Consider the following 27,985-nt stretch of genomic DNA (forward strand, 5'->3'; position numbering starts at 1 on the left):
CTCTGCTCCATTGTTGGCCGAGGGGGTCAGGACCCGCCCCACCTGCATTATTGATGCTGGTGCGTAAGGCGGAAGCCCCTGGGGGTAGATTGAGCCTGTAGCCCCCGCCAGAGCAGAGCTGCGGTGGCGGTGGCACGCTGCCGAGACAGCCGAGGGCGCCTGCAGGCATCCAGATCCCCGGGAAGGGGAGCCAGCCGGGGCGTCGGGAAGCCGGTCTTCTCTGGGCCGGCCATGGGCAGGAGCAAGGGCAAAGTGCCCCAGCACCCGGCGAGACCCGGGAGGCCGGCGTCGGGGGAGCAGGGGTCCGGGTCGGCCAGCGCGGACGGCGCGCCCGGTCGGGAACGACGACCCGGCCGCGACAAGGCTCACCTGGCGAAACCAGACACGGAGCCCGACACCGACGGAGGCCAGGGGACCGCTGGTGGCCGCAGGGAGCTCACCGGTGAAGGGAATGGAGACGGCAGACGGCCAAGGGCTGGGTCGCCACTGGAGGCCCAGGAGAGACGCAGCACGCGGCGTCGGGGACGCGGGCCCAAGGAGAGCGGCGAGCCCGGGGACAGCCGTGGGGGGCCCCTGGGAGAGGAAAGCCTGCCCCGAGGAGAAGGGCGGACAGGCGAGCGCAGTCAACGCAGAAGAAAAGGAAAAGATCGGGGACCCTCAGCCCGAAGGAGCCGCCGACAGACCCGGAGCCTCGATGGGGACACATCGGGCGGGGACGGAGGCAGCTCCTGCCCGGACAGCGAAGCCCGCGCGGCCCAGGAGAGCGGTAGCCAGAGCGGCGGGACCCCGGAGCTGCGGCCCAAGCGGGAGCCAAGGGACACGGGCTCAGAAGAGACCCCAAGCGGCCTGGGGTCAGCGCCGGAGCCGGGCGAGCGCCCGAGCAGCGACGAGCCCCAGGCTGAGCCCCAGTGCTGGGAAGGGTCGTCGGCGGCGGGGCCCCAAAGAGCGACTGAGGACTCGGGGACAGACACAGACTCGAGTCCAGAGAGGGCCGGGCCTGGACGAGGCCCACGGGCAGCCCCGGGCACGGCGAGCCGGGACTCTGCAGCCCAAGAGGCCGAGGCGGGTGGAAAAGCCACGGCCTCCAGCTCGCTCACGAGCAGCCGCGCGCGCGTCCCCGGGGGCTCGACGGCTCCTCGGGACACCAGGCCGGCCCGGGAAGCGAGGGACAGCGGGGCGCAGCTGGAGGAGACACGGGGAGCCCGGCCTCAAACAGCCGAGGCCTCGACGGCCCGGGCGCGGCGCCGCCAGGTCGGAAAAGCGGCGGGGAAGGTGCAAATGGCGGCGGGCGAGAGCGAAGCGGGGGCCGGAGGGGCAGATGGGGGGGACCCAGCGCCTCTGGCCACCCTCGTGGAGTTCCGCGGGCCGCGAGTGAGGCCCCCGCCGGGTCGACCCCAGGCCGCGGGTCCCCGCCGCGCCGACCTCAAGGAGCGGCTCCTGCGCGTGCTGCGGGCACTGAGCTTTCTGCGGTGGCTGCGGCTGCTGCTCAGGTCACCCCCCGGCCAGGGGCGGGGGGAGGGCGAGGGGCGGGGCCGCGGAGGAGCCGGTGAGGGGCGGGGCCTCGGGAGAGCCGGAGAGGGGCGGGGCCTCGGGCCCGCGCTGCGGCGCCGTCTAGCGTTGCGCCTGGCGGGCTTAGCGCGGCTCGGAGGACGGCTGAGCGCCCCCCCTGGCGGCGGATGGAGCCCTCCGCAGGCCCTGAAAAGCTCGGTCCCCGACGACCTTCCCGACGAGGAGGACCCGACTCCAGATCCCAAGTTCGAGGTCGTGTTCCCCAGGATCCACAGGGCGGGGAGGGCGCCAAGCAGCCGGAGCTCAGCAGAAGTTTCCGCGGACGCCGCCACCGGGGAGGGCTGCATTTGGCCTCGTGCAGGGGTTGCGGGGGACAGTGAGGGGCACAGGGCGAGTGGGGAAGAGGTGGCCAGGCCCTGCCGCGGCTCCCTCGCTCCTACTCCTGCTGACGGGTCCCCACTCGACGAGAGCGACTCCAGCAGCGAAGCGGAGCCAGGGACTTTGGAAGCCGAGACCCCGGTGCACTGGGCTCAGGGCTCCGGCCCCCGCGAGGACCGTGCACTTGGCACCGACGTGCTGCTCCCCCGACTCACCTTGGAGACCCGCCTGCCGGGGGAGAGGAGCCCGGGCCCTTGCGGGTCCTCGAGGGAGCGGTGGGAGCCCGAGGATGAGGCCGAGGCTGCGCTGGAGAGGGACCTGGACCTCAGCCTCGGGCCGGGCCTGGAGGTGCCGTCCTTCCCTGGTGCTGAGGGCAGGAGTCTCGGAGAAGGCCTGGAAGACACCGAGGACCTGGCCCGACTGCGGTGAGTGGGATTGGTTCCAAATCTGCCGTCCCTGGCTCACAGCTCCTCATATCCCATCCTACCCCCATCTCGATAAATTGTATAGACCCTTATTGAGTCCTGAGAAGGGATTTTGCCCTGCTAAAGGTCTGGCTGGAAGGGGCAAGTGAGGGAGGAAAGTCAGGTGCCACTTCCCCAGGACTCCCTGTTGTCACTGGCACAAAGCTTTGCTCTGGGTCTGCGCCTGGTGCTGTTAGTTGCTCCCCCCTCCCCCGCCCCCATGGAATGGTAACTTACTTAACAGCCCAGTCCCTATTTTATAGATAAGGCTCTAAGAGGTTGAATGACTTGCTTGAGGTGTCCCCACAGCTGGTGGCAGAGCTACTTCCTCCTTCACGCCAAACTCCTGTCCCCTCCACCCTGCTGTCCCCACAGGCTGGTGTGTGACAGCTCTGTGCTGCTGTGCCTCAAGAGGAGGTTCCACCTGGGCCGCATCTACGTATGTGGGGCCACAGGGAGGGGATGACAGGCTGGGATTCCCTTTCCCCTGGGGACAGAGGGCTCCCCAGTACCCCTGGAGTATCCCCTTCCTCTCCCTCCCTGGGCCAGGTGGTGAACTCTCTCTGGGGACCTGCGGGGTGGGGGACCACAGAGCCCCACTCCATTCGCATTCCTCCTGCTGCCTCCTTGTTCTGATGGGAGCTTCTGCTTTCCTCCCCAGACCTTTGGGGGGCCCCTGATGCTCGCTCTGAACCCCCACAAGCCCCTGCCTCTCTTCTCACCTGAGGTCCTGGCCAGCTACCACCCCAGGAAGGCCCAAAACACCAGCCCGTATGTGACTTTGCCCCATTGACCTCTGCTCACTCCCCCAGCATGTCCCATTGACTATACATAGGAGGGCCCCTGTTTTAGTCCATTTGTGTTGCTATAACAAATACCTGAGACTGGGTAATTTAAAAGGAAAAGAGGTTTATTTGGCTTATGATTCTGGGACAGCTGCATCTGGCACGGGCCTCAGGCTGCTTCTACTCATGGCGGAAAGTGTCAGGCAGCTGGCGGGTACAGGCAGATCACATGGTGAGAGGAAGCAAGAGAGAGGAAGTGAGAGAGAGAGAGAGAAGGTGCCAGGGTCTTTTTAAGCAGTGAGCTCTCTTGGGAACTAATAGAGCGAGAACTCACTCAGGAATCCCCCCTCCCCCAGGGAGAGCATTAACCCATTCATGAGGGATCCGCCCCCATGATTCAATCAGTTTCCAACACTGCCACATTGGGGATCAAATTTCCACATGAGTTTTGGAGGTGACAACACATCCAAACTCCATCAGCCCCAGATGTCCATCTCTGGCAACCTTCTCATCTTCCCCACCCTCCTTCCCAGACACATCTTTGCCATTGTGGCATCAGCTTATAGCCTGTCTCAGAGCACTGGGCAGGACCCCTGCATCCTCCTGGGGTGAGTCCTGGCTGCCCTGCTCCACTGAACCCACAGGCCATGCTGAGGACCAGTGGGTGGGGATGTGAGCTTTGCATTTGGAACTCTTTGGTACCCTGCTGGGTGGCAGCTCTCGACTTCTTCAGGGCCATACTCTTGCCTGAAGTCATCATCGCATGTGCCCCTTTAATGTGGCATCTGGGGACTTTTTTTCTGTTTGCTTTCCATGCCCCGCCTCTATCTTTCTACATTTCTGAGGGTCTCCCTCAGGGTAGGTGTCACTGTCAGGTGGTACACCCCCACTTCTCTGGCTCCTATACACCCCTTCCTGGAGACCTACCAGCCTCCATCCCCATCCTTAGTCCCTCCCTCCTGCAGTGGGCACAGTGGCTCAGGGAAGACAGAAGCTGCCAAGAAGATCATACAGTTCCTAAGCAGCCTGGAGCAGGAGCAGACACAGGACAGAGGATGTCAGGTGAGGGCAGGCTGGAGGCTCCTCGTGAACCGGCTGGGCTCCCTGTCTCCCTCCAGGGAGTAGCTGGCCATTTCCCAGGGATCCGAGAGGGACCGTTCTTCTCTTTTGGGCCAGGAAGAGGGTGGTCTTCAGGCCTCTGGCTTCTCCTGGGGTTAGCCCCAGGCATGGCTACCGTGGGGACAGTGTGAGGTCCCCTCTATGGACCCAGCAGGCATAGAGTACCCTCAGCTGGAATGCCTGATTGGTGGGTACCACTGCTGTCCCAGGGATACTCGAATGTCCCCCCCATACAGCTGGATAATGTGCTGCCCGTGCTTAGCAGCTTTGGCCACGCCAAGACCATCCTCAATGCCAACGCCAGCCGCTTCGGCCAGGTCTTCTGCTTCTGGCTGCAGCAGTGAGTGACAGGGGGTCCAGGTGGGCACAGGGGGCACCCATGATCTCTTACTGGGAAACTGAGGCTGCTGCCCTTGAGTCCAGCCCCTGGTGCGGCTCATTCTGAGCAGAGTTCCCACCCTATCTCCTGTGCCCACAGAGGGGTCATTGTGGGAGCCTCTGTGTCACATTATCTACTTGAGACCTCAAGGGTGGTGTTTCAGGTAAGAGCCATCCTGCTGCCCACCCCTTTTCAGCCCCCAGAGTGGGAAAGAGGGAGGGAACCACTGTAGGGGGCTGTGGCCCCTAAGCCCCCAGGCCACTGCTTCCCCTAAGCCAGTCCCTCTCCCTAAGGCCCAGTCCGAACGGAGCTTCCATATTTTTTATGAGTTGCTGGCAGGGCTCGACCCCATGGAGCAGGAGCAGCTGTCTCTGCAGGGACCAGAGACCTACTTCTACCTCAACCAGGTGGGGGCAAAGCCCTCGAGGTACCTGGGGGAGAGGGTCTGTCCAAAGAAGGGTCTCAGCCAGGGGTCTGAGGAGGAGCAGAGTAGGGGGAGGCTATGGGCAGCCAGGGCCTGCCCACTCCATCTGCTGTGCTCTGCAGGGCCGGGCCTGCAGACTGCAGGGTAAGGACGATGCCCAGGACTTCACACTGCTGGTGCAGGCCCTGCAGATGCTGGGCTTGGGCCCCGAGGAGTTGACCACAGTGTGGGCCGTGTTGGCCGCCATCCTGCAGCTGGGCAACATCTGCTTCTGCCCTTCCGAGGTGGGCTCCCCTGTGGGTAGGGGCCAGCGATGGCTCATTTGCTTAATCAGGGTGATGGTCATGATGCCAAACCCTTGTGTGTGGGAGCACAAAGCCCTGGGCTGCCCTGGAAAGCAGGCAGATCCCCATTGTAGAGGTGAGAAAACTGATACCTGGAGCTTCTATATCTGTCCCAATGCCTGTTCCCCTAAGCCGCCAGCACTGAGAACACCTGGCATTTGCTGAGCAGCTACTCTGTGCCTAGCACTGTGTAAATCACTTTACATGTCTTTTCTTTTTTTTTTTTTTTTTTTCAAAAAGATGACCGGTAAGGGGATCTTAACCCTTGACTTGGTGTTGTGAGCACCACGCTCAGCCAGTGAGCGAACCGGCCATCCGTATATGGGATCCGAACCCGGGGCCTTGGTGTTCTCAGCACCACACTCTCCCGAGTGAGCCACGGGCCGGCCCTACATGTGTTTTCTGATTGAGCTCTCATGACAACACTATAACATGAGGGTTATTATTGTCTCCCCTTCATCAATAAGGCAGTGGAGGCTCAGGGCAGGAGGGAGACTTGCCAGAGCCATCCGGCTAGGAAAGAAGCCAAGCAGGACTCGGACTTGATCCCAGACCCAGAGCTTGGCTCGTAATGGCCCAGATCTCCCAGGTGCTGTCATCCCCTTGGGTGACAGGGCAGCTTGCCGGACAGTGACCTGCCCCCTCCCTGGGGGACGTGTCCATTCCACCAGTGCTCTCCCTATCCCTCCCTTCTCTGTCCAGTGGGAGTCCAAGGAGGTGGCTGCTGTATCCAGCTGGGTTGAGATCCACACAGCAGCTCGGCTGCTGAAGGTACCACCAGAGCGCTTGGAGGGAGCTGTCACCAGGAGGGTCCTGGTGAGCCCACGGGTCCTTGGGAGGCAGAGGCCCACCCTGGACCACCTGCAGGCTGGGTGAGTGCCCGTGTGGGCCACGGGCCTGATGTGCCACATGCCTCTCCTCTGCCCTCCAGGAGACACCCTATGGCCGGGTCTTGCGATCCCTGCCCGTGGAAAGTGCCATTGATGCCAGGTGGCCCTGGTGACAGGAGAGAGCCAGGGATGGGCCTGGTGATCTGCTCCACGTGGCTCACTCACCATACCCACAGGGATGCCCTGGCCAAGGCTCTCTACTCACAACTCTTCAACTGGCTTCTAAGGAGGACCAACGCGCATCTGGCACCACCTGAGGAGGGAGACAGCGTGGGCACCATCACTGTGGCTGATGTCTACGGCTTTGAGGTCACCCCTTGGAGTGGGGCCCAGGACATGGGGTGCCCATCTGCTCCTGGTGTATTTCTGGAGATCCCAGCAGCTCCAGCTGTTGGGCACTTACAAAATGCTAGCCTGACTGGCAACGTGCCTTCGGTGGCCCCTTCTGCACTGGGTGACTGTGGGCTGAGCTGTGCTGGGGGGTGGGGGTGCAGAGATGGACAGAAAGCAGGCCTAGAGTCTAGCTGAGGAGCCAGGCTGACAGTGAACTTGGGTTCTCTCTTCCAGTTCTCCCCCGGCCCCCACAGCCCCAAGCTATGGAAAGGATGTTCCTGCCACATGCCGTGTTTACTTCCGGGCAGGGCCTCTGCTTCTTTCTCTGGGTCTGGGCTGGACAGCCTTGGGCCCCGAGCCCTCCTGGCTTCTTTCTGGGAGAGGTTGGAGCCCACTACAAGCTAAGCATGAGCCCGTGCTGTCGTCCCGCTGGGAGGCATTGCTTAGCACGGCAGGTGACAGCAGGGGCCCTGGAAGCTCCAAAGCTGCCACTCACTAGCTGTGCAGCCTTCAGCAAGTTCATTAACCTCTCTGAGGTCCAGCATTCCCATCTGTGAAGGAGGGATCATAACAGGATCTACCTCGTGGGTTGCGAAGGTTTAAAGGAGATGGTCCATGAGAGCGCCGTGTGCTCCATAGGTGCGGCCATTCTGCCCTGCTCTGACCAGTCCTGAAATTGCCTCTGGAGAGTTCTGTCTGGTTGGCCTTGTGGAAACTCACAGAGGCCCCAGGATGGGCCCACCCACAGCCTCACCTCCCACACACCAAGAGGGGAGGGAAGGAGAGTCCCCCAAATCTCCCTGAGTTGTCACGAGCTGTGCACCCCTTTCCAGAAAATCCTGCCTCCTTAGGGCAACGAGAAGGGGGTGGAGGGAGAGGAGGTGGTCTCCTCTTTCTGTCCCTGGATGGGCACTGTCCACTGCCCCTGCTCTTTCCTGCTTTGCACAGTGTGTCCTTGGTGACCATCCCCTCCCTGAGGAGGGTGGTGACTGTGGCGTGTGTGTGCACGCACTTGTGTGTGTCTTTTGCATGGTGTGCAGAGCATACGCAGTGGCTCTGCCGGGCAGTAAGTAGAGTGCTGGGGCAGCACAGAGGAAAGTGCTGTAGCCCTTACAGGAGAAATGCTGGAAGACTTCTTGGAGGTGGCCACTAGAGCTCTGCTTATGAGGAAGTGGAATTCTGATAGCCAGTGAGCTAGATAGTAGGAACAGGAACCTTCCAGACCACAGGATGGTCATCGCCAGAGGCCCAAAGGCTCACAGTAGTGCTGAAGCAGAGGGCAGGGATATGGGTGGCTAGAGGGAGGCCTGACGTCTGGCCGGGGCAGGGCTGAGGCAGCCCCCATGCTGTGCCAGGGCCTTTGGACTTGACCCTATTGGCTGCAGCCTTAGCCCTGGGGCAGCACTCCTCTGTGTGCCCTGGAGAGAATGGGGGCAGCCCTTATGGGAGGGGGATGAGGGCACAGGCTTGTGTGCTGACCCCACCTGCCCTGTGCCCCTGCCTCGTGTGTGTGCCCACCTCACCGGCCACGTGCCCCCCCCAGGCGCTGCGGGTGAATGGCCTGGAGCAACTGTGCAACAACCTCGCCAGCGAGCGCCTGCAGCTCTTCTCCAGCCAGCTGCTGCTGGCCCAGGAGCAGGTACAGGAAGCTGGCATGTACATGGCAGGGGACACCCCTGCATTGCAGAGCAGAGGCCATCCTTGGTAAAGAGAGTAGTGACCTGAGAGCTATGCCCTGAAGCCCCCTTTCCATGGGGCATCTCAGTCCTTCTGAGCCTCAGTTTACTCATCTGTAAAATGGGAGGGTCATCCCTCCTGCAGCCCAGTGAGGTTCCCCACGAGCATGGACAGGTTCTGTAAATGGTCAAATGTTGGCTGTTCCCAGGAGGAGTGTCAGCGGGAGTTGCTGCCCTGGGTGCCTGTCCCCCCATCTCCAAGGGAGTCCTGCCTAGACCTCCTGGTAGACCAGCCCCACAGTCTCCTGAGGATCCTGGATGCCCAGACATGGCTGTCCCAGGTGAGGACCAGGGGCAGTGACCTCCAGTGTCAAGGACAAAGAGTAGGGGCCTTGAGCAGTAAGGCCAGTGCCAGCAAGGTCTCCCAGGGGGGCAACAAGGTTATGGGGTCCCAGGACCCTGCCTGCAGCCCATTGGCACAGCCTGGGAAGGCAGTGGCCAAGGGGAAGAGCCCCAGGCTCTCACAGAGCTGGGTTCAAATCCTGTCTCTGGTGAGCTTGAGCAAGATACCTGGCCTCTGAGGTTCCTCTAGTCCTTGCCGCAGAAGGGCATAGTGCCCGATGGGCAGAGCCGTGGGGACTGCGTGAGGCTCACAAAGGGCTTGTGCGAGTGCCTTCTGATTGTGGCCAAGAGCCACTCGGGCCTCTGACCAGTAGGGGACATACCTCAGGGCCATGGTGCATTCATTCCACAAATACTTCTTGACCTCCTTCTACCCGTCCCTACCTGAATAGCTCCCCGTTACTCCTCAGCCTCATCCCTACTTTAGGTTTTACCCACATCCATGTGCAATTAGTGTGTATTTATTGACTTGCTCTTTCTTCTGTACTAGGCAGAGCTCCTGGGTCCTTGTCTGAAAGGTTCAATCAAGCTCTGTCTGCAGCACATGTTTAAGAGTTCACTAAAGAATGAAAGAGAGAAAGAGAAAGAAAGAATATGTGTGCCAGGGATCTCTGTAGTAGAAATAAAAGGTGAACAAAAATAGACCCAGTCTCTCCCCTCAGAGCCTGCAGTACAGCTGAAGAGAAATGTTAATTTAAGAAAAAACAAAAGCCGGGGTCAGCCTGTGGCTCACTCGGGAGAGTGCGGTGCTGATATCACCAAGGCCACGGGTTTGGATCCCTATATAGGGATGGCCGGTTGGCTCACTGGGTGAGTGTGCTGCTGACAACACCAAGTCAAGGGTTAAGATCCCCTTACCGGTCATCTTTTAAAAAAAAAAAAAAGAAAAAGAAAAAACAAAAGCCAAAGTCAAAAACGCAGAATCAAATGTAAAATCACACCTGTGTGGCTCTGTGGGTAGGTACGTGGGGCCAGGAGTGTGTGTTCAGGGCTTGGGTCTCCTCTGGGAACTGAGGTCAAAAGGTGGAGCAGGAGTTTCTATACAAGCTAAATATAACATGACCCTGAATATGAGTGACCCCCCATTTTCCCAATGAGAGGTTGAAAATGAAAGATGAAAAAAATAGTCAAACGTGATTATAGTAGTTCATTGGTCACTATAATTTTTTTTTTTTGGCCGCTGGCTGGTACTGGGATCTAAACTCTTGACCTTGTGTTATCAACACCACACTCTAACCAAGTGAGCTAACCGACCATCTTGTAATACTAATATGATACATAAATATTCATATACAGTAAATATTGTTATATAATAACATTTCTTACATTAATATCTAACTTATAATATTCATTTATTAACACTCTTACACATTTGAAATCTCTTACTAAATAAGACAGTGTTAATTCGTAAATGATTGTGTTTCCAGTTTACATTTCATAAAGTTTTTTTATTTTTTTGGCATCTGACCCATATGGAGATCCCAACCCTTGATCTTAGTGTTATAACACCGGGTTCTAATCAACTGAGCGAACCAGCCAGCCCACATTTCATAAAGTTTTATTAGAACTTGCCACAGATGTCTTTGAAGTCCCAGGGCCACTTTTGGAATTACCCTGATCTTCCAGGGTTCATCAACATCACTTAGGTCAATTTGAAACAAACACTCTGTGAGCCTGAGAAGGTGCTGACCCTGGAATTGCTACCCCAAGGCTGGAGTTCCCATTACATAACATGAAGGCAGGTTTTCCCTGCCCTTGTTGTTACATGTTCTTTTGCTCCATAAAATATCCTTTACCTGGGTTGCTTTTTGAAAGGGATCTTTGAAAGACTTGTTTAGAGGCACCTGCAACTATGGGACTGTGCTCCCAGAAATGATTGCTAAGTCTGTCTTAGGGACTCCTGACCTCGGTTTCTTTTCTTTTTTTGGCAGCTGGCCAGCAAAGGGATTAGAACCCTTGACCTTGGCGTTATTAGCACCAAGCTCTCCCAAGTGAGCTAACCGGCCAGCCCTCCCACTTCTTTTAAATGATTCTGTCAGGTGTCCTGCATAAGCTGCCAAATCTGGTACTGCCTGAGGTGGTTTCTGTGGTGTTTCTTTCCCAGATAGCACTTAGTTGTTCAAAGTAAAGTCACTGAGAAAGAGAGCGTGCATCCTTTGTGAGGACTCATGTATGGAGTGACTCTCCCTGTCCGAGGAAGAAGCCTTGGGGAACAAAACCAATGTGCTAGCTGGGTAGCTCGGTTGGTTAGAACGTGGTGCTGATAACCCCAAGGTCCAGGGTTTGATCCCTGAACCGGCCAGCCATCCCCCCCCCACCCCCCGAAACCCAAACCAAACCTGCCCTTATATTCAGGGTATGCGGCACTGGGGGACAGAGTCCAGTGCGAAGACCTGAGGGAAGCCATCTCTTCTCTCTCATCAGGCCACAGACCACACCTTCCTCCAGAAGTGCCACTACCACCATGGTGATCACCCAAGCTATGCCAAGCCCCAGCTGCCCCTGCCCATCTTCACAGTGCGGCACTACGCCGGGACCGTCACCTACCAGGTATCTGGTCTCAGGGCGAGACTCCAGGATGAATCAGTGAGGGCAATGTGACTTTGGTGTGACCTCCCAAGCTGAGTCACCCAACAGGTGAGACCAGGCCCCTCGTAAGGGTTGGCCATCTGTCCCTACCCGGGCCATTGTCTCCACCCAGTTCTGAGCATAATTCACTGTGTTCTGGGTGAGAATTATGGGAGGGAGGAGTAGAGACCTTGGGACCCTCCAGACCCAGAGGGCAGAGCACAAGCATGGACCTAGAAGGCTGTTTACTTCACCTTCGGAGCCTCCATTTCCTTATCTATAAAATGGGCATGGGAATCCGTCCTACAGCATTGTCCTGAAGATTAAATGCAGGAACACAAAGACAGCCTGGCAAGTGCCTGGCACATGGTAGGAGCTCACTGAATGGAGTTTCCTTTCCCCTTCTGAATTCCGCATCTACCAGGGGGACTGCACATGGCTCTGAGGGTGGCCTGGCATAAAGGGTAGGATGCTTAAAGGGTGGGTGGGGAGAGGCAGGTAAGGCTTCCTGGAGGAGGTGGCACCCTCTGGCTGTAGGATTAAAAATGCAAACTACCCAGGAGTTACCCAAAAAGAAATACGAGTTGGAAAAAAGAGAAAACGATGAAACTATATTGAAAGTCAAAAAAGAAGACTTAAAAATGGAGGGACAAACCACGTTCCTGTTGAGAAGCCCAGTTCATCTAGAAAAGTAATATAATTCTAGTCAAACCCCAGTAGAATTTTTACAGGAGGAGAAGAATGGATTTTGACAAAAATTATCCTGACATTTTATCTGGAGAAGAAATGCATGAGAATAATCAATAAAATATTGAAAAAGCAGATGAAGGAGGGATTTACTCTACCAGCTACTGAAACCTATTTTAAAGCCCCAGTAACGAAAGGGTGTGGTATTGATAAGGGATGGACCGAATGAAATAGAAAGTCCAGTAACAGACCCAAGGGCATGTACAGGACTGGCCACACAACAGGTGGCCTTTTAAATCACTGGGCAGAGGCCAGATCGCTCAGCAGAGGAGCCGGCCTCCCCGCCCAGCCCTCTTTCCTTCCCTCGCCCATGCTGTCTCTTGCAGGTTCACAAGTTTTTGAACAGAAACCGGGATCATCTGGATCCTGCCGTGGTGGAGATGCTTAGCCAGAGCCAGCTCCAGGTGCCCCTGCCTGCTCCCCAGCTCCCACCCCCTCCACACTCTGTCGCCCGTTCTTCCTTCTCCCCTGGACACGGTTGCCCAAGTGGCTGGCGCTCAAAGCCCTCTCACCCCACAGCTGGTGGGCAGCCTGTTCCAGGAAGCAGAGCCCCCACCCGGGGGAGGGCGAGGCAAGCCCACGCTGGCCTCTCGCTTCCAGCAGTCCCTGGGCAACCTCATAGCCCAGCTGGGCAGGTGAGAACAGTGCGCCTGCGCCAGACCCTGGGAAGTGGATGGAGGGCTGGTCTGTGCCCAAGTGACCCTCCCTCCACTCATCAGGAGCCGCTTCTATTTCATCCAGTGCCTCAACCCCAACCCTGGAAAGGTGAGCTCTCCTAGCACCTGGTCCCCAAAGCCCTCCCACCCCTGCCCTGCCCTGCCCTTCTCGGTCCCTCACTCCCACAGCTATCAGCCCCAGGACTCTAGCTCTCGCTGGCTCTGTCTCCTGGCCACAGCTTCCAGGCCTCTTTGACGTGGGACACGTGGCAGAGCAGCTGCACCAGGCGGGCATCCTGGAGGTCATAGGCACCCGCAGTGCCAGCTTCCCTGTGCGTTTGCCCTTCCAGGCTTTCCTGGCCAGGTAGGATCCCAGGATGGGGCAGCTGAGGGCCCAGGCACTAGGGACAGGACTGACCAGGAAGTCCCCTGGGATGAGTGGCAGCTCTAGGTTTCCTTCTGGGTGGAGATGTACCCACTTTCCCCAGGAGCCTAGGCCTGGCATCCAGCCCTCCCTGACTCTGTCCCTCCTTCCACTACTCGCTGTCCCTCTGTGCCTTCATCCTCAGCTCCTCCATTTAGCCAACCCCTCCTGTGCTAATGCCCACAGGTCACAGGTGAGAAGGGACAATGCCTGCCCTGGGGCTCACTGGCTAGTGAGGGGGCCCACAGTCGATGTTTTGGAAGTGCTGCTGAATTAGTGAGGGTGGAGTGAGAGCAGAGCCTTTCAGATGGGATGGAGGGGTGGCCACATGGAGCTGGCAGGTTGGCATCGCACAGAGGGGGGTAGGGGTGCCTCTGGAGCCGCCAGCAACACCAGAGGCAGCTCTGTTCGGGGAGTTCAGAAACCTCCAGAAAAGCTGGTGACTTTGTCTATTTTGTTGTTTCCCTATTTGGCCTTGGCCATGGACTGGATGGCCTCTCGGGAAGCCTCCTCTCTCTCATCCATAGCCACGCCTGGACACCCTGTGTCGGGCATGCCAGGCACCGAGGAGAGTTTGGTAAACGAGGCTGAAGCTCCCATGGTCTGGAACCGGTCCCCGGGGCCCTGTCAGTGCACAGTGTTCTCACGACCTTTCTCCCACTGAACTCCAGGAGAGCAGAGGCCCTGCCCACCCAGTTCATGGTCATGTCTCAGCACCCAAGGAGCACCTGGCACATAGTGGGCGCTTTCTAAGTTGTGGAATGACCTAGATGCTGAATAAATACCAACGGGCTAGAGGTGTCAAGCGACAATTGTGGAAGGAGGTCCTTGCTGTTCTGACCTTGGTTCTCCATCCTTGGGGCAGGTTCCAGGCCCTGGGGACCGAGGGGCAGGAAGACCCCTCTGACCGGGAGAGGTGTGGTGCCATCCTGAGCCAGGTGCTGGGGGCTGAGTCCCTGCTTTATCACCTTGGAACCACCAAGGTGGGTGCATATCTCCGTGTGCCAGGGGCAGGCATGAATGGAAAGGAGAGGAGCATTCAGGGACAAACAGTCGTGGGGAGATGGAGTGGGGCTGGGTGGCCGACTGTCCCAGGCACCCCAGAAAAGTAGACCATTTGGCTGGAAGGAAGGAGGCTGAGGCCTGAGAAGAGCAGGTGGGCCCCGACCCCCGGCAGCTGCCTGCAGCCCACGCCTCTGCCCGCAGGTCCTGCTGCGGGAGCAGGGCTGGCGGCAGCTGGAGCGGCTCTGTGCCCAGCAGCGCTCCCAGGCCCTGCTCACGCTGCACCGCCGCCTCCGTGCCTGCATCTCCCGCCAGCACCTCCGCCTCCTGCCCCGAGTGCAGGCTCGTGTGCGTGGGCTCCAGGCCAGGTCTGCAGGCGCTGGAGTGGGTGGGGGAGGCTGTGGGCTCCTCCTCAAGGTGGTGGGGCAGGATAGGGAGATAGAGGGTCTCAACGCAAGTCGGCCTGCCCCAGTGCCATCCCATCAGCACTTGACTCTCCTTGACGGCATTTCCACCCATACCCATGCAGACTCTGCTTGAATACCCCCAGTCACAAGAAGCTCTGTACCTGCTGAGGCCACCTGAACCTGCAGTCCTGACTCCTTGATTGTTGTCTTTTCCAGTCTATTCTCCATTCTGTAGCAAGAATGATCTTTTAAAAGCATGAATCAGGTTGCGTAAGGCCCTGCCTACCTCTCCAGCCTCAACTTAGGCCAGACATTTACACTCCAGCTACTCTGGACTTCTTGGTCCTATGACACTACCCTCCCCTTTCTCACCTAATTAACTCTTGTCCACCCTTCACAGCCTGTCTGCACTCATCCACCCAACAGCTGTTGGCTGACTGTCTGCTCCAGCTGTCCTGCACCAGACACTGGTGACAAAGGGATGACGGCGGCAGAGATGGTGCCTCCAGGCTAGTTGGGGAGTCAGATCCAGACAGTCAACCAGTCGCCTGTCATCCCAAAGTGTAACGCGAGGGCTGAGACTAAAGTGAAGACCGTGCCATTGTGCAGAACATCAGAGAAGCCTCTGGATAGGGGGCAACCATCACTACTACCTGTTTCCAAAATGTTTTCATCACACAAAGAGAAACTGTACCCATTATGCAATAATTCCCATTCCCCGTTCCAGCCCCTGGAAACTTCCAATCTACTTTCTGTCTCTAGGAATTTGCCTATTCTAGGTATTTTATTTATTTAATTAATTTATTTGTTTTAAAAGATGACCGGTAAGGGGATCTTAACCCTTGACTTGGTGTTGTCAGCACCACGCTCACCCAAGTGAGCGAACCAGTCATCCCTATCGGGATCCGAACCCGTGGCCTTGGTGTTATCAGCACCACACTCTCCCGAGTGAGCCATGGGCCGGCCCTCTAGATATTTTATGTAAGCTGACACACACAGTATTTTCTCTTAGGTCTGGCTTATTTTACTTAGCATAATGTTTTCAAAGTTCATTCATGATGTAGCATGTAACAGAACTTCATGCATTTTTTCTTTTTTTTTTAAAGATGACTGGTAAGGGGATCTTAACCCTTGACTTGGTGTTGTCAGCACCATGCTCACTCAGTGAGCGAACCGGCCATCCCTATATGGGATCCGAACCCGGGGCCTTGGTGTTATCGGCACCGCACTCTCCTGAGTGAGGCACGGGCCGGCCCGAACTTCATGCATTTTTGTGGCTGAGTAACGTTCCACTGTATGGATATACCACGTTTTGTTTCTCCATTCATCTGTGGATGGACGTTTGGGTTGTTTCCACCTTTTAGCTATGATGAATAATGCTGCTATGAACATGGGTGTGCAAGTATCTGTTCTAGTCTCTGTTTTCACATCTTCAGGTTGTTAACCTAAATTACAAACAGAGAGAAGCTCTCTAAGAAAATAACGAGTTTATTTGGGATTATAACATTGACATGGGAATCCACGTGCCATAGTAAACCATGTTTACTATGATAAAGGGTTTTGAAGGAGAAATGATAGAGGATTACATAATTGTCTTGGAATCATTACCCTTGGCTACAAGAATCAGTAACAAGGGTGATGCAGGCTCAGGTTGGACATACAGTTGCAGGGCAGGTGTCTTCCCAGTATTTTTTATGCAAGGTTGTGGTTTTGCAGAGTCCTTTGTTATTGGTTTTGTCATCAGGCTTTCGTGCATGAGAACCCTCCCTTCTCTGCCTTCCCTGGCTCTATTTGTGTTGTAAGGTTGCGCTCTTAACCGACTGAGCTAACCGGCCAGCCCCAGGTTTTTTGTTTGTTTAACACAAGCAACTCCATTTTCGTTCTGACAACTTTCACAGGGGTATATACTTAGGAGCAGAATTGCTGAGTCCCAGGGTAATTCTACATTGAACTTTTTGAGGAGCTGCCAAACTGCTTTCCACAGTGTCTGCATCACTTTATAGTCCAACCAGCAATGTCCAAGGGTTCTAGTTTCTCTACATCCTTGCCAATGCTTGTTATTTGCCATTTTTGAAATTATAGCCATCCTAGTGGGTATGAAGTGGTATCTCACTGAGAGTTTGATTTGTATTTCTCTAATAACTAATGATACTGAACACTTTTTCAGGTGCTTCATAGCCATTCGTGTATCTTCTTTGGAGAAATGTCCATTCAGGTCCTCTGCCTGTTTTTTTGGGGGGTTGTTTGTCTTTTTGTTATTGAGTTGTAGGAGTTCTTTATATATTCTGGATATTAAGCCCTTATCAAATATGTGATTTGCAAACAGTCTCTCATTCTGTGGGTTGTCTTTTCACTTCTTCATTGTGTCTTTTGATGCACAAAAGTAGATTTATTTTCAAATGTTTATCCTGCTCAGGACTACATTCAGGAGTCTGATCTGCTTATATCTGGGAAATTCTCAAACATATTTTATTTGCACATTGCCTCTTCCAGGATCTATTAGATTTTCAGTAATGTTACTTTCTAATTTTGTAAGTTCTGCTTCTTAAATAATAATATGACAGACTGTTCTAAATCCTTACATCTGTTAATTCATTTAATCTTGTTATGCGGCAGGAATTACAATAATCCTCATTTTACAAATGATGAAAATAAAATACAGAGAGGTAAAGTAATGTACCCAAGATCACAGTGACTATGTAAAGTAATGTACCCAAGATCACAGTGACTATGTAAAGTAATGTACCCAAGATCACAGTGACTACATAGTCGGGGGAAAATTCGAACCCAGGTGGCCTGGCTCCAGAGTCAGATCCTGATGCCCCGTGCTAAACAGCCTCTCGGTTTACCTGTTCTTCTTTCGTGGTATCCTGGTCTTTTCCTTCGGCACCCAGGGGCTTCACTGGTCCAGAGTCAGTTTTTACATTCATGTCTAGGTTTAGAGAATTCAGGTGCCAGGCAGGAGTGTAAGTTTGGACTCTTCATCTTGTCCCCTCCCGGCCTCCAGGAAGCGATACCTCCGGCGGCGGGCAGCTCTGGGACAGCTGAGCACCATCCTGCTGGTGGCCCGGCCCGTCCTCTGGAGACGGCAGAGACTGCAGGTGCAGGGGTTAGGGCAGGGCTGCTGGACTGGGAAGCTCAGGACAGAAGCCAGCAGCCTCGGCTGCTCAAGTTGGCCAATCCCCACTGCGCCCACCCTCTTAGCCCAGCCTCGCAAGGACGGAGGCCTTGGAGATGGCTGCCCATCACGCTCTTCCTGTTCCCTCTGTTTGGCCCGGGTGGGCTGGGGCCTCTGGGAGGTCACTGCCTTCCGTCATCCCTTCCCACTCCCCCAGGGTGGCTCTCCCCTCCCTGCCTGGGGCTCCTTCCCATCTCCTCCAGCCCTCCCTTGGGCCCCTTCTGTTCTCCTCTCTTGCTGGATGACTCCAACTTGAGGGTCATAAAGCAGCTCAAAGGTCAGTGCCCACATGCTGCCTGCCCCCGGCCACTCCCTGGCTGGACTTTGTCCCCTGGGACCATTTCTTCCCTTCTTCCTGTCTTCTTCCTGGTGCCCTGGCAGACAGCTGTGACATCCACAGCATTGAGGCCAGTGAGGGCTCAGGAGGGCCCGGGCGGACAGGAACTGACGTCCCTGTCGGGCAGCAGGCCCCTCTGGGTCTGTTCTTCCTTCTCTGGCATCAGGGTCTCCCGGAGGCAGGAGGCGGCAGCTGAGCTGCAGGCTTGGGAGGAGCCACTGAGAGACTCTTGGTGACTCCCCCTGGGGCATCAGCTCTTCCTGTGTCTCCCCCAGCAGCCTGGGCATTGGTGTGGCTGGCACAGCGGCAGGGCCCTGGAGAGAGTGCCAGTCATGGTAGGTGGCCTAGAAGCTGGGGGATGAGCTCGCTTAGCCTGACATGGATTGGGGGCAGGGTGGGCTGCCAGGGGTGCCACCACAGGTTCTGTCCCTCAAGGATGTCCATTGGGCTGCCTGAAAAGAGGGTGGAGGTGCCCTCTGAGGGGTCCTAGGGCTCTGAGTGTCCAGAATCAAACTTCTTGGTCTTTGGAGGGGATGTTTATAATGCTGGGTGACGAGGGACACTGGGTCCCTGTGACCCCTCCATTAGTTCCTGGGTACATTGGTTCTCTCTGCCAGGAGCTGGGGCGCTTGGAGATCCCAGCCGAGCTGGCTGTCATGCTGAGGACAGCGGAAGGTGAGTCATATTGGTGCCCTCTTGCCGGGACCCCTTCCCCAGTTCCTTCACTGCATGGTGGGTCTGTTCTCTGTGGTCCCTCCCCCCCGCTTGCCGCCCAGCTCTTTGTAGACGGCGGCTAAGGACTGATGGGGAGGGGTGCAGGTGGTGCCAGGGCCACCACACCTGAGCGTTTCTGGGCTGCCTCCTGGTGCTCTCGTCCTCAGGCCATCAGGACGCCCTGGCCAGGAGCATTACCGAGTCCATCCTCCCCGAAGTTTCTGTTCGGCCCAGCCTGACCCTCCCACCGGACATTGACCGATTCCCCTTCTCCAGCTTCGTCTCCACCAGCTTTCAGGTGGGCCCCCCGGGCCTGAGCTCTTCCCTCTGGCCCCGAACATTCCCCAGCATTAGCCCCGGCCTGCTCCTTCTTTCTCCACCTTCCCTCCTCCCTGTCCAGTCACTGGGGCTGTGGATGCCACTAGATTGCTCTGAAAATATCTGTTGAACCAAAATGTCTCACTTCTAGTGTCATTTAGACCCAGGATGCCACACCTTTATTTTACCTGTGGAATTGCCCTGCTATTGAAGTCATGGCCTTAAAGAATGATTAATGACAAAGGAAACTGTCCAGGCTGCAGCATTAAATACAAAGAAAGGATTCAAACCACATATAGAGTATGATCTCAACTCTGTTTAGCAACCATGACAACAAAGGTGGTGGAGGTGCTGGGATGTATGTGTCTAAGCAGAGGAAGTAAGACAAGGAAGAAAGGCTCAAACGTTAGCTGGGGTTATCTCTGGCAGTGGGATGTTAATGGTGGTTTCTACTTTTTTAATTCTTTTTTATGGTTTCTGAGTTTTTCTGCATGAACAGGTGTCAATTTTCTTTTTTCTTTTCTTTTTTTTAAAAAAAAAGATGACCGGTAAGGGGATCTCAACCCTTGGTTTGGTGTTGTCAGCACCACGCTCTCCCAAGTGAGCGAACCGGCCATCTCTATGTAGGATCCGAACCCGTGGCCTTAGTGTTATCAGCACCGCACTCTCCCAAGTGAGCCACGGGCCGGCCCCAGGTGTCAATTTCTTTTTTTTTTTTTTTTAAAAGATGACCGGTAAGGGGATCTTAACCCTTGACTTGGTGTTGTCAGCACCACACTCAGCCAGTGAGCGAACCGGCCATCCGTATATGGGATCCGAACCCGTGGCCTTGGTGTTATCAGCACCGCACTCTCCCGAGTGAGCCACGGGCCGGCCCCAGGTGTCAATTTCTAATCAAAGAGCAACTAAGATGCTTTTGTAAGATGGCCTATGCACCAGCCCTCCCCTCTCCTGGGGCGCGTGCTCCTATGGGGCTCCCCTGGGACTGTCCTCCAGGCAGTCAACCCAGACCAGCCCCTACCCAGGTACCGTGTCACCCTCCTTCCTTGCAGGAGCCATCCTTGCCCAGCCTAGGGCAGCCACTGACCAAGCCCCTGACCCGCCTGGAGGGTGAGAACCCTCAGCATGCCCTGGACATCAACAAGGTGGTGAGTGATCCATCGAGGAGTGGCCCTGGCAGGGACTGGATGGGCACATGGGAGCCCTGCACATCCTGCTCTCACCTCACTTTGTATTGGCAGATGCTGCGGCTCTTGGGGGACGGATCCCTGCTGTCCTGGCAGAAACAGACCATAGGCACATACCTGGTGCGGCAGGGGCAGCGCCGGCCAGGGCTGCGGGACGAGATCTTCTGCCAGTTGGTGGCCCAGCTCTGGCACAACCCGGATGAGCAGCAGAGCCAGTGCGGTTGGGCCCTCATGGCCACCCTGCTCAGTGCCTTCCCCCCAATGCCTGCCCTGCAGAAGCCACTGCTCAAGTAAGGACCCCTGTAGGTGGAGACCTGGTGGTGGGGTCGATGGCCACCCACCTCCACAGCAGCCCTGTGCTGTCCCTGCAGATTTGTGTCTGACCAGGCCCCCAAAGGCATGGCAGCGCTATGCCAGCACAAGCTGCTGGGGGCCCTGGAGCAGACACAGCTGGCCCCTGGGGCCGCACGGACCCACCCACCCACCCAGCTCGAGTGGATGGCCGGATGGCGGCGGGGTCGCATGGTGCTGGACGTCTTCACCTTCAACGGTGAGGGTCGCTTCCTGCTGAGGCCTCGCCAGGCCCACAGTGGAGCCAGCCTGCCCCCTGGCCCTCCCCGGACCACCTTCCTGCCTCAGCCTTACTGCTGCCCCACCCTCCGCCATGCTGACCTCCCTCTGTCCTGCTTTCGGAACCCGCATGGAGACAGTGGCCCCTTCCCACCCTGCAGTGGCCCCTTCCCACCAGGGTGAACCCTGCCCTCCCTCACTCTCGCCCCCCACCCCTCGCCCCTGCAGAAGAGTGCTACTCAGCTGAGGTGGAGTCCTGGACCACAGGGGAGCAATTTGCCGGGTGGATCCTGCAGAGCAGGTATAGGAGGACTGGAATGGGGGGACAGAGCAGCCAAAGCTGACCATTGTCTTCCTCCTCCTGCATCATCCTCATCCTGCCAGCCCACGGTCCCTCCTTGCAGGCCCAGGGCCAGAAGCTGCTCTCTCAAAGGGCAGGGCGGGGGACAAGGTGTGAGGGCAAATGGGTGGGGTCCAGACTGCAGACATGCGAGGTGGGAGCAAGGAGCAGGACTTGTACATGCAGGGCGTGCGTGAGCCTACAGCCCAGACTCCAATTCAGCAGGTCGCTGATACAGGGGAGCGTTAGGGCCATGTGCAAAGAGGAGGGTGTGAGGCTCAAACACGGGCGAGCTGTTCGAGCTGCCCAGTGAAGCTGGATTCTCAGCCCAGGTGGTTCGCAGCGCCCGAAGGCTGAAGGCCTCCAGGGCCTCCCCCCCGCCCGTTCCTTCACCCTTGGCCCACCCTCGGGTCCTTGTCCCTTCTGGGTGGTCTTCTGCCTTGCTGACCATCTCCCACTGCATGCCCCTGTCCCACGCAGAGGCCTGGAGGTGCCCCCCCGTGGCTGGTCCGTGTCACTGCACTCCGGGAACGCATGGCAGGACTTGGCTGGCTGCGACTTTGTGCTGGACCTGATCGGCCAGACTGAGGACCTGGGGGACCCAGCCAGTCCCCGCAGATACCCTATTGCCTTCCTGAGCTCGTAGGTGCCACCCCAGCACCGCCGACTATGGCCTGTCCCTTCCCTTGCCACATACTCCCACAGCCACGCTGTCACACCCTGTGGTTCACAGGTGCTGCTACAGGCCCAGCCTCCCCATAACCTCCCACATCCAGAGGCAACGCCCACAGTAGCTTCTCCTCTTGCCCCAGCCTGGGCAGCCCCCTTAGCCAGACCCACTGTCTCTTGCAGAGCCGAAGACATCCCCCCTGCCCCTGATGTCCAGGCCCCCTCGCTGCCCCCAGGGTTCCCCCTAGGTCCAGTGCCAGTACTGCCCAGCAGAGGCCACACAGGTAAGGCTGAGTGGGCCCATGGAGATTGGCAGAATGCTGGGAATGGGGGTGCAAGAAGCCCCTGATCGGCAGATGACACTGACCCCTTCCCTGCACCACAGGTGAGGCCCGAAGGTTGGGGAGTCTGGATGGCTTCCTGGACCACCTTTTCGAGCCAGTCTTCTCCCCGAGCCTTGGTGTGAGTATCCTGCACCCACCCTACCCTCCCCCGGCCCCTACCCCTCTGGGGCCTCCCTCTGCTGCCCCTTCCGTTTTTCCCAGGGCTCTGGCTCTGACACTGTGACCATTGTCCCTCCAGGATCTGGAACAAGGCAGGGCTCTGAGGGGCCGCATGAAGGGAGGGGGAGCGATCGGGCCTATGCAGCAGGGCTACCCCATGGGTGAGTGTGCGCTGATTTCTATCCAGGGCCTCCCAGGCCCAGCAGCACAGGCACACGTGGCCTGGGACCCCTCAGGCAGCTGGGATTGGTGCTCCAGCCAGCACCCTGGTGGCCGATGCTCCTTTCTTTACCTGGGGCTGGATGGAGGTGGTATGCGGGCCCTGCTAGGGGCTGATCTGGGAGGGCCCTGTTCCCTTAGTGTACCCAGGGATGATGCAGGTGCCTGGATACCAGCCAGCCATGGTGCCTGCACCCCTGCCCATGATGCCAGCCATGGGCACAGTCCCCACCATGCCAGGTAAGGCTGGGCCAGGGCACCAGGGTCCTTTTTCAGGAGAGAAAATGCCAGCTCTGGGACTGGAGGAGGGAGGGTCCTGCCCTGAACCCAGAGGGCAGTGGGCAGAGGGCCTGGAGCTTGGCCATGGCGCTCACTTACTCCAGCCCACCTGCCGCCCTCACAGCCATGATGGTGCCACCACAGCTGCAGCCACAGCTGCAACCCCTGCTTCCCAGCCTGGACACGAGGCAGCTGGCGGTCCAGCAGCAGAACTTCATCAACCAGCAGGCGCTGCTCCTGGTGAGTCTGGGCAGGGCCCACAGCTGCCTGGGGGAGGGCAGGTCTTTGGGGAAGGGCCAGGCTGGGCTCTTACCTGGCCCAGTGCCCCTCCCCTTCAGGCCCAGCAGATGACCACCCAGGCCATGACCCTGTCCCTGGAGCAGCAGACCCAGCAGCGCCAGCGCCAATCCCAGGCCCCCAGGGCTGCCTCCCAGGTCCCCGGGGCTGCCTCCCAGGTCCCCGGGGCTGTCTCCCAGGCTCTACCCTCAGCTATGACTTCCAAGCCCAGGAAGCCCCCCGCCCCTCGGGAGGAGCCAGAGCGTGACGTGGAGTCAGTGGGTGCCTGCTTGAGGGTGAGGAGCCAAAGCCACCTGGATGGCGGGTCCTGGGGTGGGGGCAGCAGGTGCCAGGACTGCAGGGAGGAGAGGCGTGGTCGGGCGGGCTGAGCAGGAAGATGCTACTGGGCCCCAGACCCCAGGGATCTGAGGGGGACGTTGTGAGTGACGACATGGCTGGCTAGGCCTGCTCTTCACTTCTCCCTCCTCTCAGGAGGAGACCTCAGAGGAGGCTGAAGACAGGCCCTGGTGGCCCAAGAGCTTCCAGCAGAAGCGGGACTATTTCCAGAGGATGGGTGAGGGCATGTGGGTGGCACCTGGGCCAGGGGAGGGTGGGCCGGCCGGTGGAGGCCGTTGGGCAAATGTGGCTAACAGAGAAGGCCACCTGGGCACTTACAGGCCAGGAGGAGATCAAGGTGAAGGTGGTGAAGCCTCCGGCCAAGGTTCAGATGCCCCGGGGGGAGGAGCCGGAGGAGCAAGAAGAGGAAACGAGAGCAGGTGGGGAGGGGAGCTGGGGAGGGCCTGGGGCTCCTGTGGTTCTGCACAGTGTTTAATCGTCCTTTCCCTCTTCCTGGTCAGTGCTGTCCCCTCCTCCTCCCCCAGTGGTGAAGAAGCCCTGGAAAGGAGGCGAGGTCAGAGCTGCAAAAGAAGCCAAAGCTGAGCCCACCGGGGAGGCAGGGCCTGGTCCTGGTCGAGGGCCAGCCCAGGGTAGGGGGCCCGTGGTGCGCAGCTTGGATCCCACGTCCCAGCGGCCAGAACCCAGCAGGGAAATTCGCAACATCATCCGCATGTACCAGAGCCGCCCATCCCCTGTCCCTGTGCCTGTGCAGCCATCCAGGTGGGCCCCGGGGGAGGTGGCCGGGGCTGTTCTGCTCCTCGGGGAATTACCCTGTGGACCTAGTGACCTCTTCCTTCCCCCACAAGGCCCCCCAAATCTTTCCTGAGGAAATATGATCCTAAGGACGAGGCTCTGGCCAAGCTGGGGATCAACGGTGCCCACTCCCCGCCTCCGGTGAGCCCCCCATCCAGGGCATGGGCTGCTCTGTTTGGAAGTCCAAGGCTCGCTGGGGTAAACTTGGCCTTGCCCCTAGACTCAGCCTACCTGCCTTCTCTGTGCCCCCACCCCCAGACACTGTCCCCCAGCCCAGGGAAGGGCCTCCCACCAGCTGTGGCTCCTCGACCCAAGGCCCCACCACAGCTTGGGCCCTCCAGCTCCATCAAGGAAAAGCAGGAGCCCCTTCGGGACCTGTTTGGCCAGAACCCGCCCACTGCCCAGGCACCCGCACCTCCACCGGCACCCCCACTGCCTCTGCCTGAGGACCCAGGGACCCCTTCAGCTGAACCTCGAGGTAAGGGATGCCACATCCCCTGCATGGTGGGCTTCACTGGGGCGGGGGCAATACTCCCAACAGCCTCTTGACACCCGTGGCTGAAGTCATTTTCACATGACTGAAGTCAGCCCCTTCAGCTGCTCGGGATTCTGGACTTTGGAGCCCTGGGTGGGGAGCCCCATTCCACATTCCCACCCATGACAGGACCTGGGTACCCCGGAGGCCTGTCTGGCACTGAGGGACTGATACACACAGAGTGTTGTCCTCGATGTGGACCTGATGGCTCTGTGAGGAATTTAGTGACTCCGGCTGAACGTGGTCAGGGAGGGACCACTCACCTCAGGGACACCAGGGAAAGCTTAGGCCTGGAAATGCAGGCAGGGGGTAGTACCAAGGGCAGGAGGTTGAAGGATCCGGGCTCTTGGGAGGCTTCTGAGGAGGGGCTTTCCTGCCCAGGTCCCCTGTCATTCGGGCTCTGGCAGCCCCTTGCCTAAGGCTCTTTATGCATTCCCCCCCGCCAGGCTTGATGGAGCCCATGGGGGACAAGGGGCTCTCTACCCAGCTACTTGCATCCTCTGCTAGCGTGTGCTTCTCCTACGCCAGCGCACCCTGGAAGTTGTTCCTACGCAAGGAGGTGGGCATGGGGTGGGGAGGGCTCAGCCTGACCTCTTTGGGCTGGCAGGGAGGTGGTGGACTGTGGGATATCCCAACCTGGGACCCCAGCATACCCTCCCCACAACCCACCTTTTCAAGGCTGGTTTTCCAGTGTGGGCCTGGAGGGCCGAGGGCGGCTGGGCAGGGGCACCAACCTGTCCAATCTCACTCTTCCATGCCCTCCTCCAGGTGTTCTACCCCCGGGAGAACTTCAGCCATCCCTACTGCCTCAGGCTCCTCTGCCAGCAGGTGAGAGCCTGGCCCACCTGCCAGCCTGTGCCATGTGCAGACAGATGGCGTCCCTGGGGCACTCCTAACACCTGGGCCAGGTTAACACCAGTGCGAGGGGCACTGCAGCAGCAGGCACGCGTGGGACACTTTCTGTGTGCCAGCCCTGCCTTCAATTACTTAATCCTCACGACGTTCCTAAGAAGTAGGGACCGTTATTAACCTAGTGTAACATGAGGGATCTCCAAAAAGTTCATGGGAAGATTCATACCTTTTAATTCCATTTTTCCACGAACATTTTGAAGTAACTCTGTAGATGAGGATTAAGAGAAAAGTGTACACAGCACACGACACAGTAATACTTTAATCAATGGTGGCTGTTACTCTGCCACCTCTGGATGCTCCCAGGAGTATGCCTCAGTCTCCCCAGATTCTACAGTAGCCTCTTTCTCCCCCTCCACCAAATTCTGTTCCTTCAGGGAAATTTATCTCAGCTGAGGCAGCAGCAGTCCTGGGGGGTCTCTGTGCCGTGAGGTGAAGGGAAGGAGGGCAGGCGAGGTGTGGGTGGCTGTGACCCTGGGCTTCTGAGCCCTCTCTCACTCCCTCCCTCTGTCCCTTCCTGCTGAGATGGGCAAGCCCCAGTGTCCACCCTGGGATGGAGGCGACCTTCACTGGACTCCCCAGCTTTCCCACCATGTGTGTCTATGGCTGCTCCTGGAGTGGGCTCTGGCCTCGGGACCCAGTGGTGACCTCCTGGCTCTGTCCCCAGATCCTGCGGGACACCTTTGCCGAGTCCTGCATCCGGATCTCCCGGGATGAGCGACACAAAATGAAGGACCTGCTGGGTATGGGTCCTGGGACCTGGGAGTCAGGGAGCTTGAATGCAGTGGGGGGCGGTACTGGACCTGCCCTGAGGGAGGGAGCGACTGTGGGAGCAAACTCTGGGGTCTCCCCTGTGTGAGCTGGGAGTGGGGAGCTGAGGACAGCCTGGGCCCTTCCTGCCTACAGGAGACTTGGAGGTGGGCCTGGACTCCCTTGACACTGCTGAAGACAGCGTTAAGAAGCGCATTGTGGTGGCTGCACGGGACAACTGGGCCAACTACTTCTCCCGCATCTTCCCTGCCTCGGTCAGTAATGCTGGGGGTAGGGAGTGCGGATGCCAGGCCCTGTTCTGGATCCTGGCGCACGAGCTGGCAGTGTGTGGGGGTGGGGATGTGTCAGTACCAGTGGAGAGACAAAACACAGCCACTGGCCCTGAGCAGCTCCAGGGTATCTTTGGCGGTAGTGAGGACCTAGGAGCCTGTCTGTGACCCGCCCACTGTCCTGGCAGGGCGAGAGTGGCAGCGATGTGCAGCTGCTGGGTGTGTCCCACCGGGGGCTGAGGCTGCTCAAGGTGACCCAAGCCTCCAGCTTCCACCCTGACCAGCTGAAGACACTCTGCTCCTACAGGTGTGAGCTCTCCCAGAGCCTGGGCTGGAGGGGGGCGGGGGATGGCGAGACGGCCCCAGCTCATGCCCCCACCCTGTGCACAGCTTTGCTGAGGTTTTGGGCGTGGAGTGCCGGGGCGGCTCCACCCTGGAGCTGTCACTGAAGAGTGAGCAGCTGGTGCTGCACACAGCCAGGGCGAGGGCCATCAAAGCCCTGGTGGAGCTGTTCCTGAGTGAGCTCCAGAAGGCAAGTGCAGGTGGCTGGGGCTGGGGCCGGAGGGCAGCCTCTGCCAATGCCGATGCTGCTTCTCTCCTCTGGTTTCCTGGTGGGGGCTGGGAGTTTAGGCTGGGACCTTGGAACTCTGGGGTGCTGGATGGAGAAGGGGCAGCCAGGGGGGAGCTAGCAGGGTGGGCAGGACAGGGAGGCACAGGCAGGCTCGACACTCTCTGGCCCGCTCATTCACCTGCCCCTAGGACTCTGGCTATGTGGTTGCGCTGCGCAGCTATGTCACAGATGACTGCAGCCTCCTCAGCTTCCACCGCGGCGACCTCATCAAGTTGTTGCCAGGGGCCACGCTGGAGCCAGGTATCCCCAGGGCCAGCAGGGGGCTGGCAAAGGGAGGGCATCCCACTGGCAGAGCCTGCCAGGGGGCAGAAGGGCCAGTGGTGAGCCACTGCCTTCGCGTGCCCTCTAGGCTGGCAGTTTGGCTCTGCCGGGGGCCGTTCCGGACTCTTTCCTGCTGACATAGTGCAGCCAGCTGCTGCTCCCGACTTTTCCTTCTCCCTGGAGCAGAGGAACAACAGGCACAAGAGGCAGCTGCAGCTTGGGGAGCCAGGGCTGGCTCAGTGGGACAAGGCCTCAGAGGTGAGGACGGGAGAGGCAGGGGCAAGGTGTCCCTAGGCATCGAGGAAGGAGCGCATGATTGCCCCAGGGCTGCTGGGCACCGGGACTGCTCTACTGCCACCTCCT

General features: G+C 58.1%; 1 protein-coding gene across 1 annotated transcript; it reads left to right on the forward strand.

Annotated features, from left to right (window-relative positions):
- The first annotated feature begins 231 nt into the window (after positions 1-231).
- Positions 232-27,985, forward strand: MYO15B (myosin XVB). Its single transcript, XM_063081086.1, is given in 50 exon segments — positions 232-2,312; positions 2,727-2,790; positions 3,013-3,122; positions 3,670-3,744; positions 4,102-4,198; positions 4,492-4,595; positions 4,734-4,824; positions 4,826-5,041; positions 5,181-5,342; positions 6,105-6,218; positions 6,334-6,392; positions 6,469-6,601; positions 8,169-8,264; positions 8,511-8,642; positions 11,128-11,253; positions 12,345-12,422; positions 12,538-12,653; positions 12,738-12,783; positions 12,914-13,038; positions 13,964-14,081; positions 14,305-14,468; positions 17,515-17,608; positions 18,301-18,357; positions 18,640-18,697; positions 18,904-19,034; positions 20,107-20,202; positions 20,296-20,531; positions 20,613-20,791; positions 21,040-21,112; positions 21,632-21,793; positions 22,004-22,104; positions 22,206-22,282; positions 22,403-22,484; positions 22,684-22,782; positions 22,946-23,061; positions 23,160-23,255; positions 23,298-23,393; positions 23,593-23,671; positions 23,775-23,873; positions 23,955-24,213; positions 24,300-24,387; positions 24,505-24,724; positions 25,228-25,340; positions 25,550-25,609; positions 26,358-26,433; positions 26,597-26,715; positions 26,919-27,037; positions 27,121-27,262; positions 27,490-27,601; positions 27,711-27,985. Coding segments are annotated over 50 exon segments (7,752 nt in total). The 3' UTR covers positions 27,917-27,985.

Source organism: Cynocephalus volans, chromosome 16 (assembly GCF_027409185.1).
Source record: "Cynocephalus volans isolate mCynVol1 chromosome 16, mCynVol1.pri, whole genome shotgun sequence".
Classification (NCBI taxonomy): domain Eukaryota; kingdom Metazoa; phylum Chordata; class Mammalia; order Dermoptera; family Cynocephalidae; genus Cynocephalus; species Cynocephalus volans.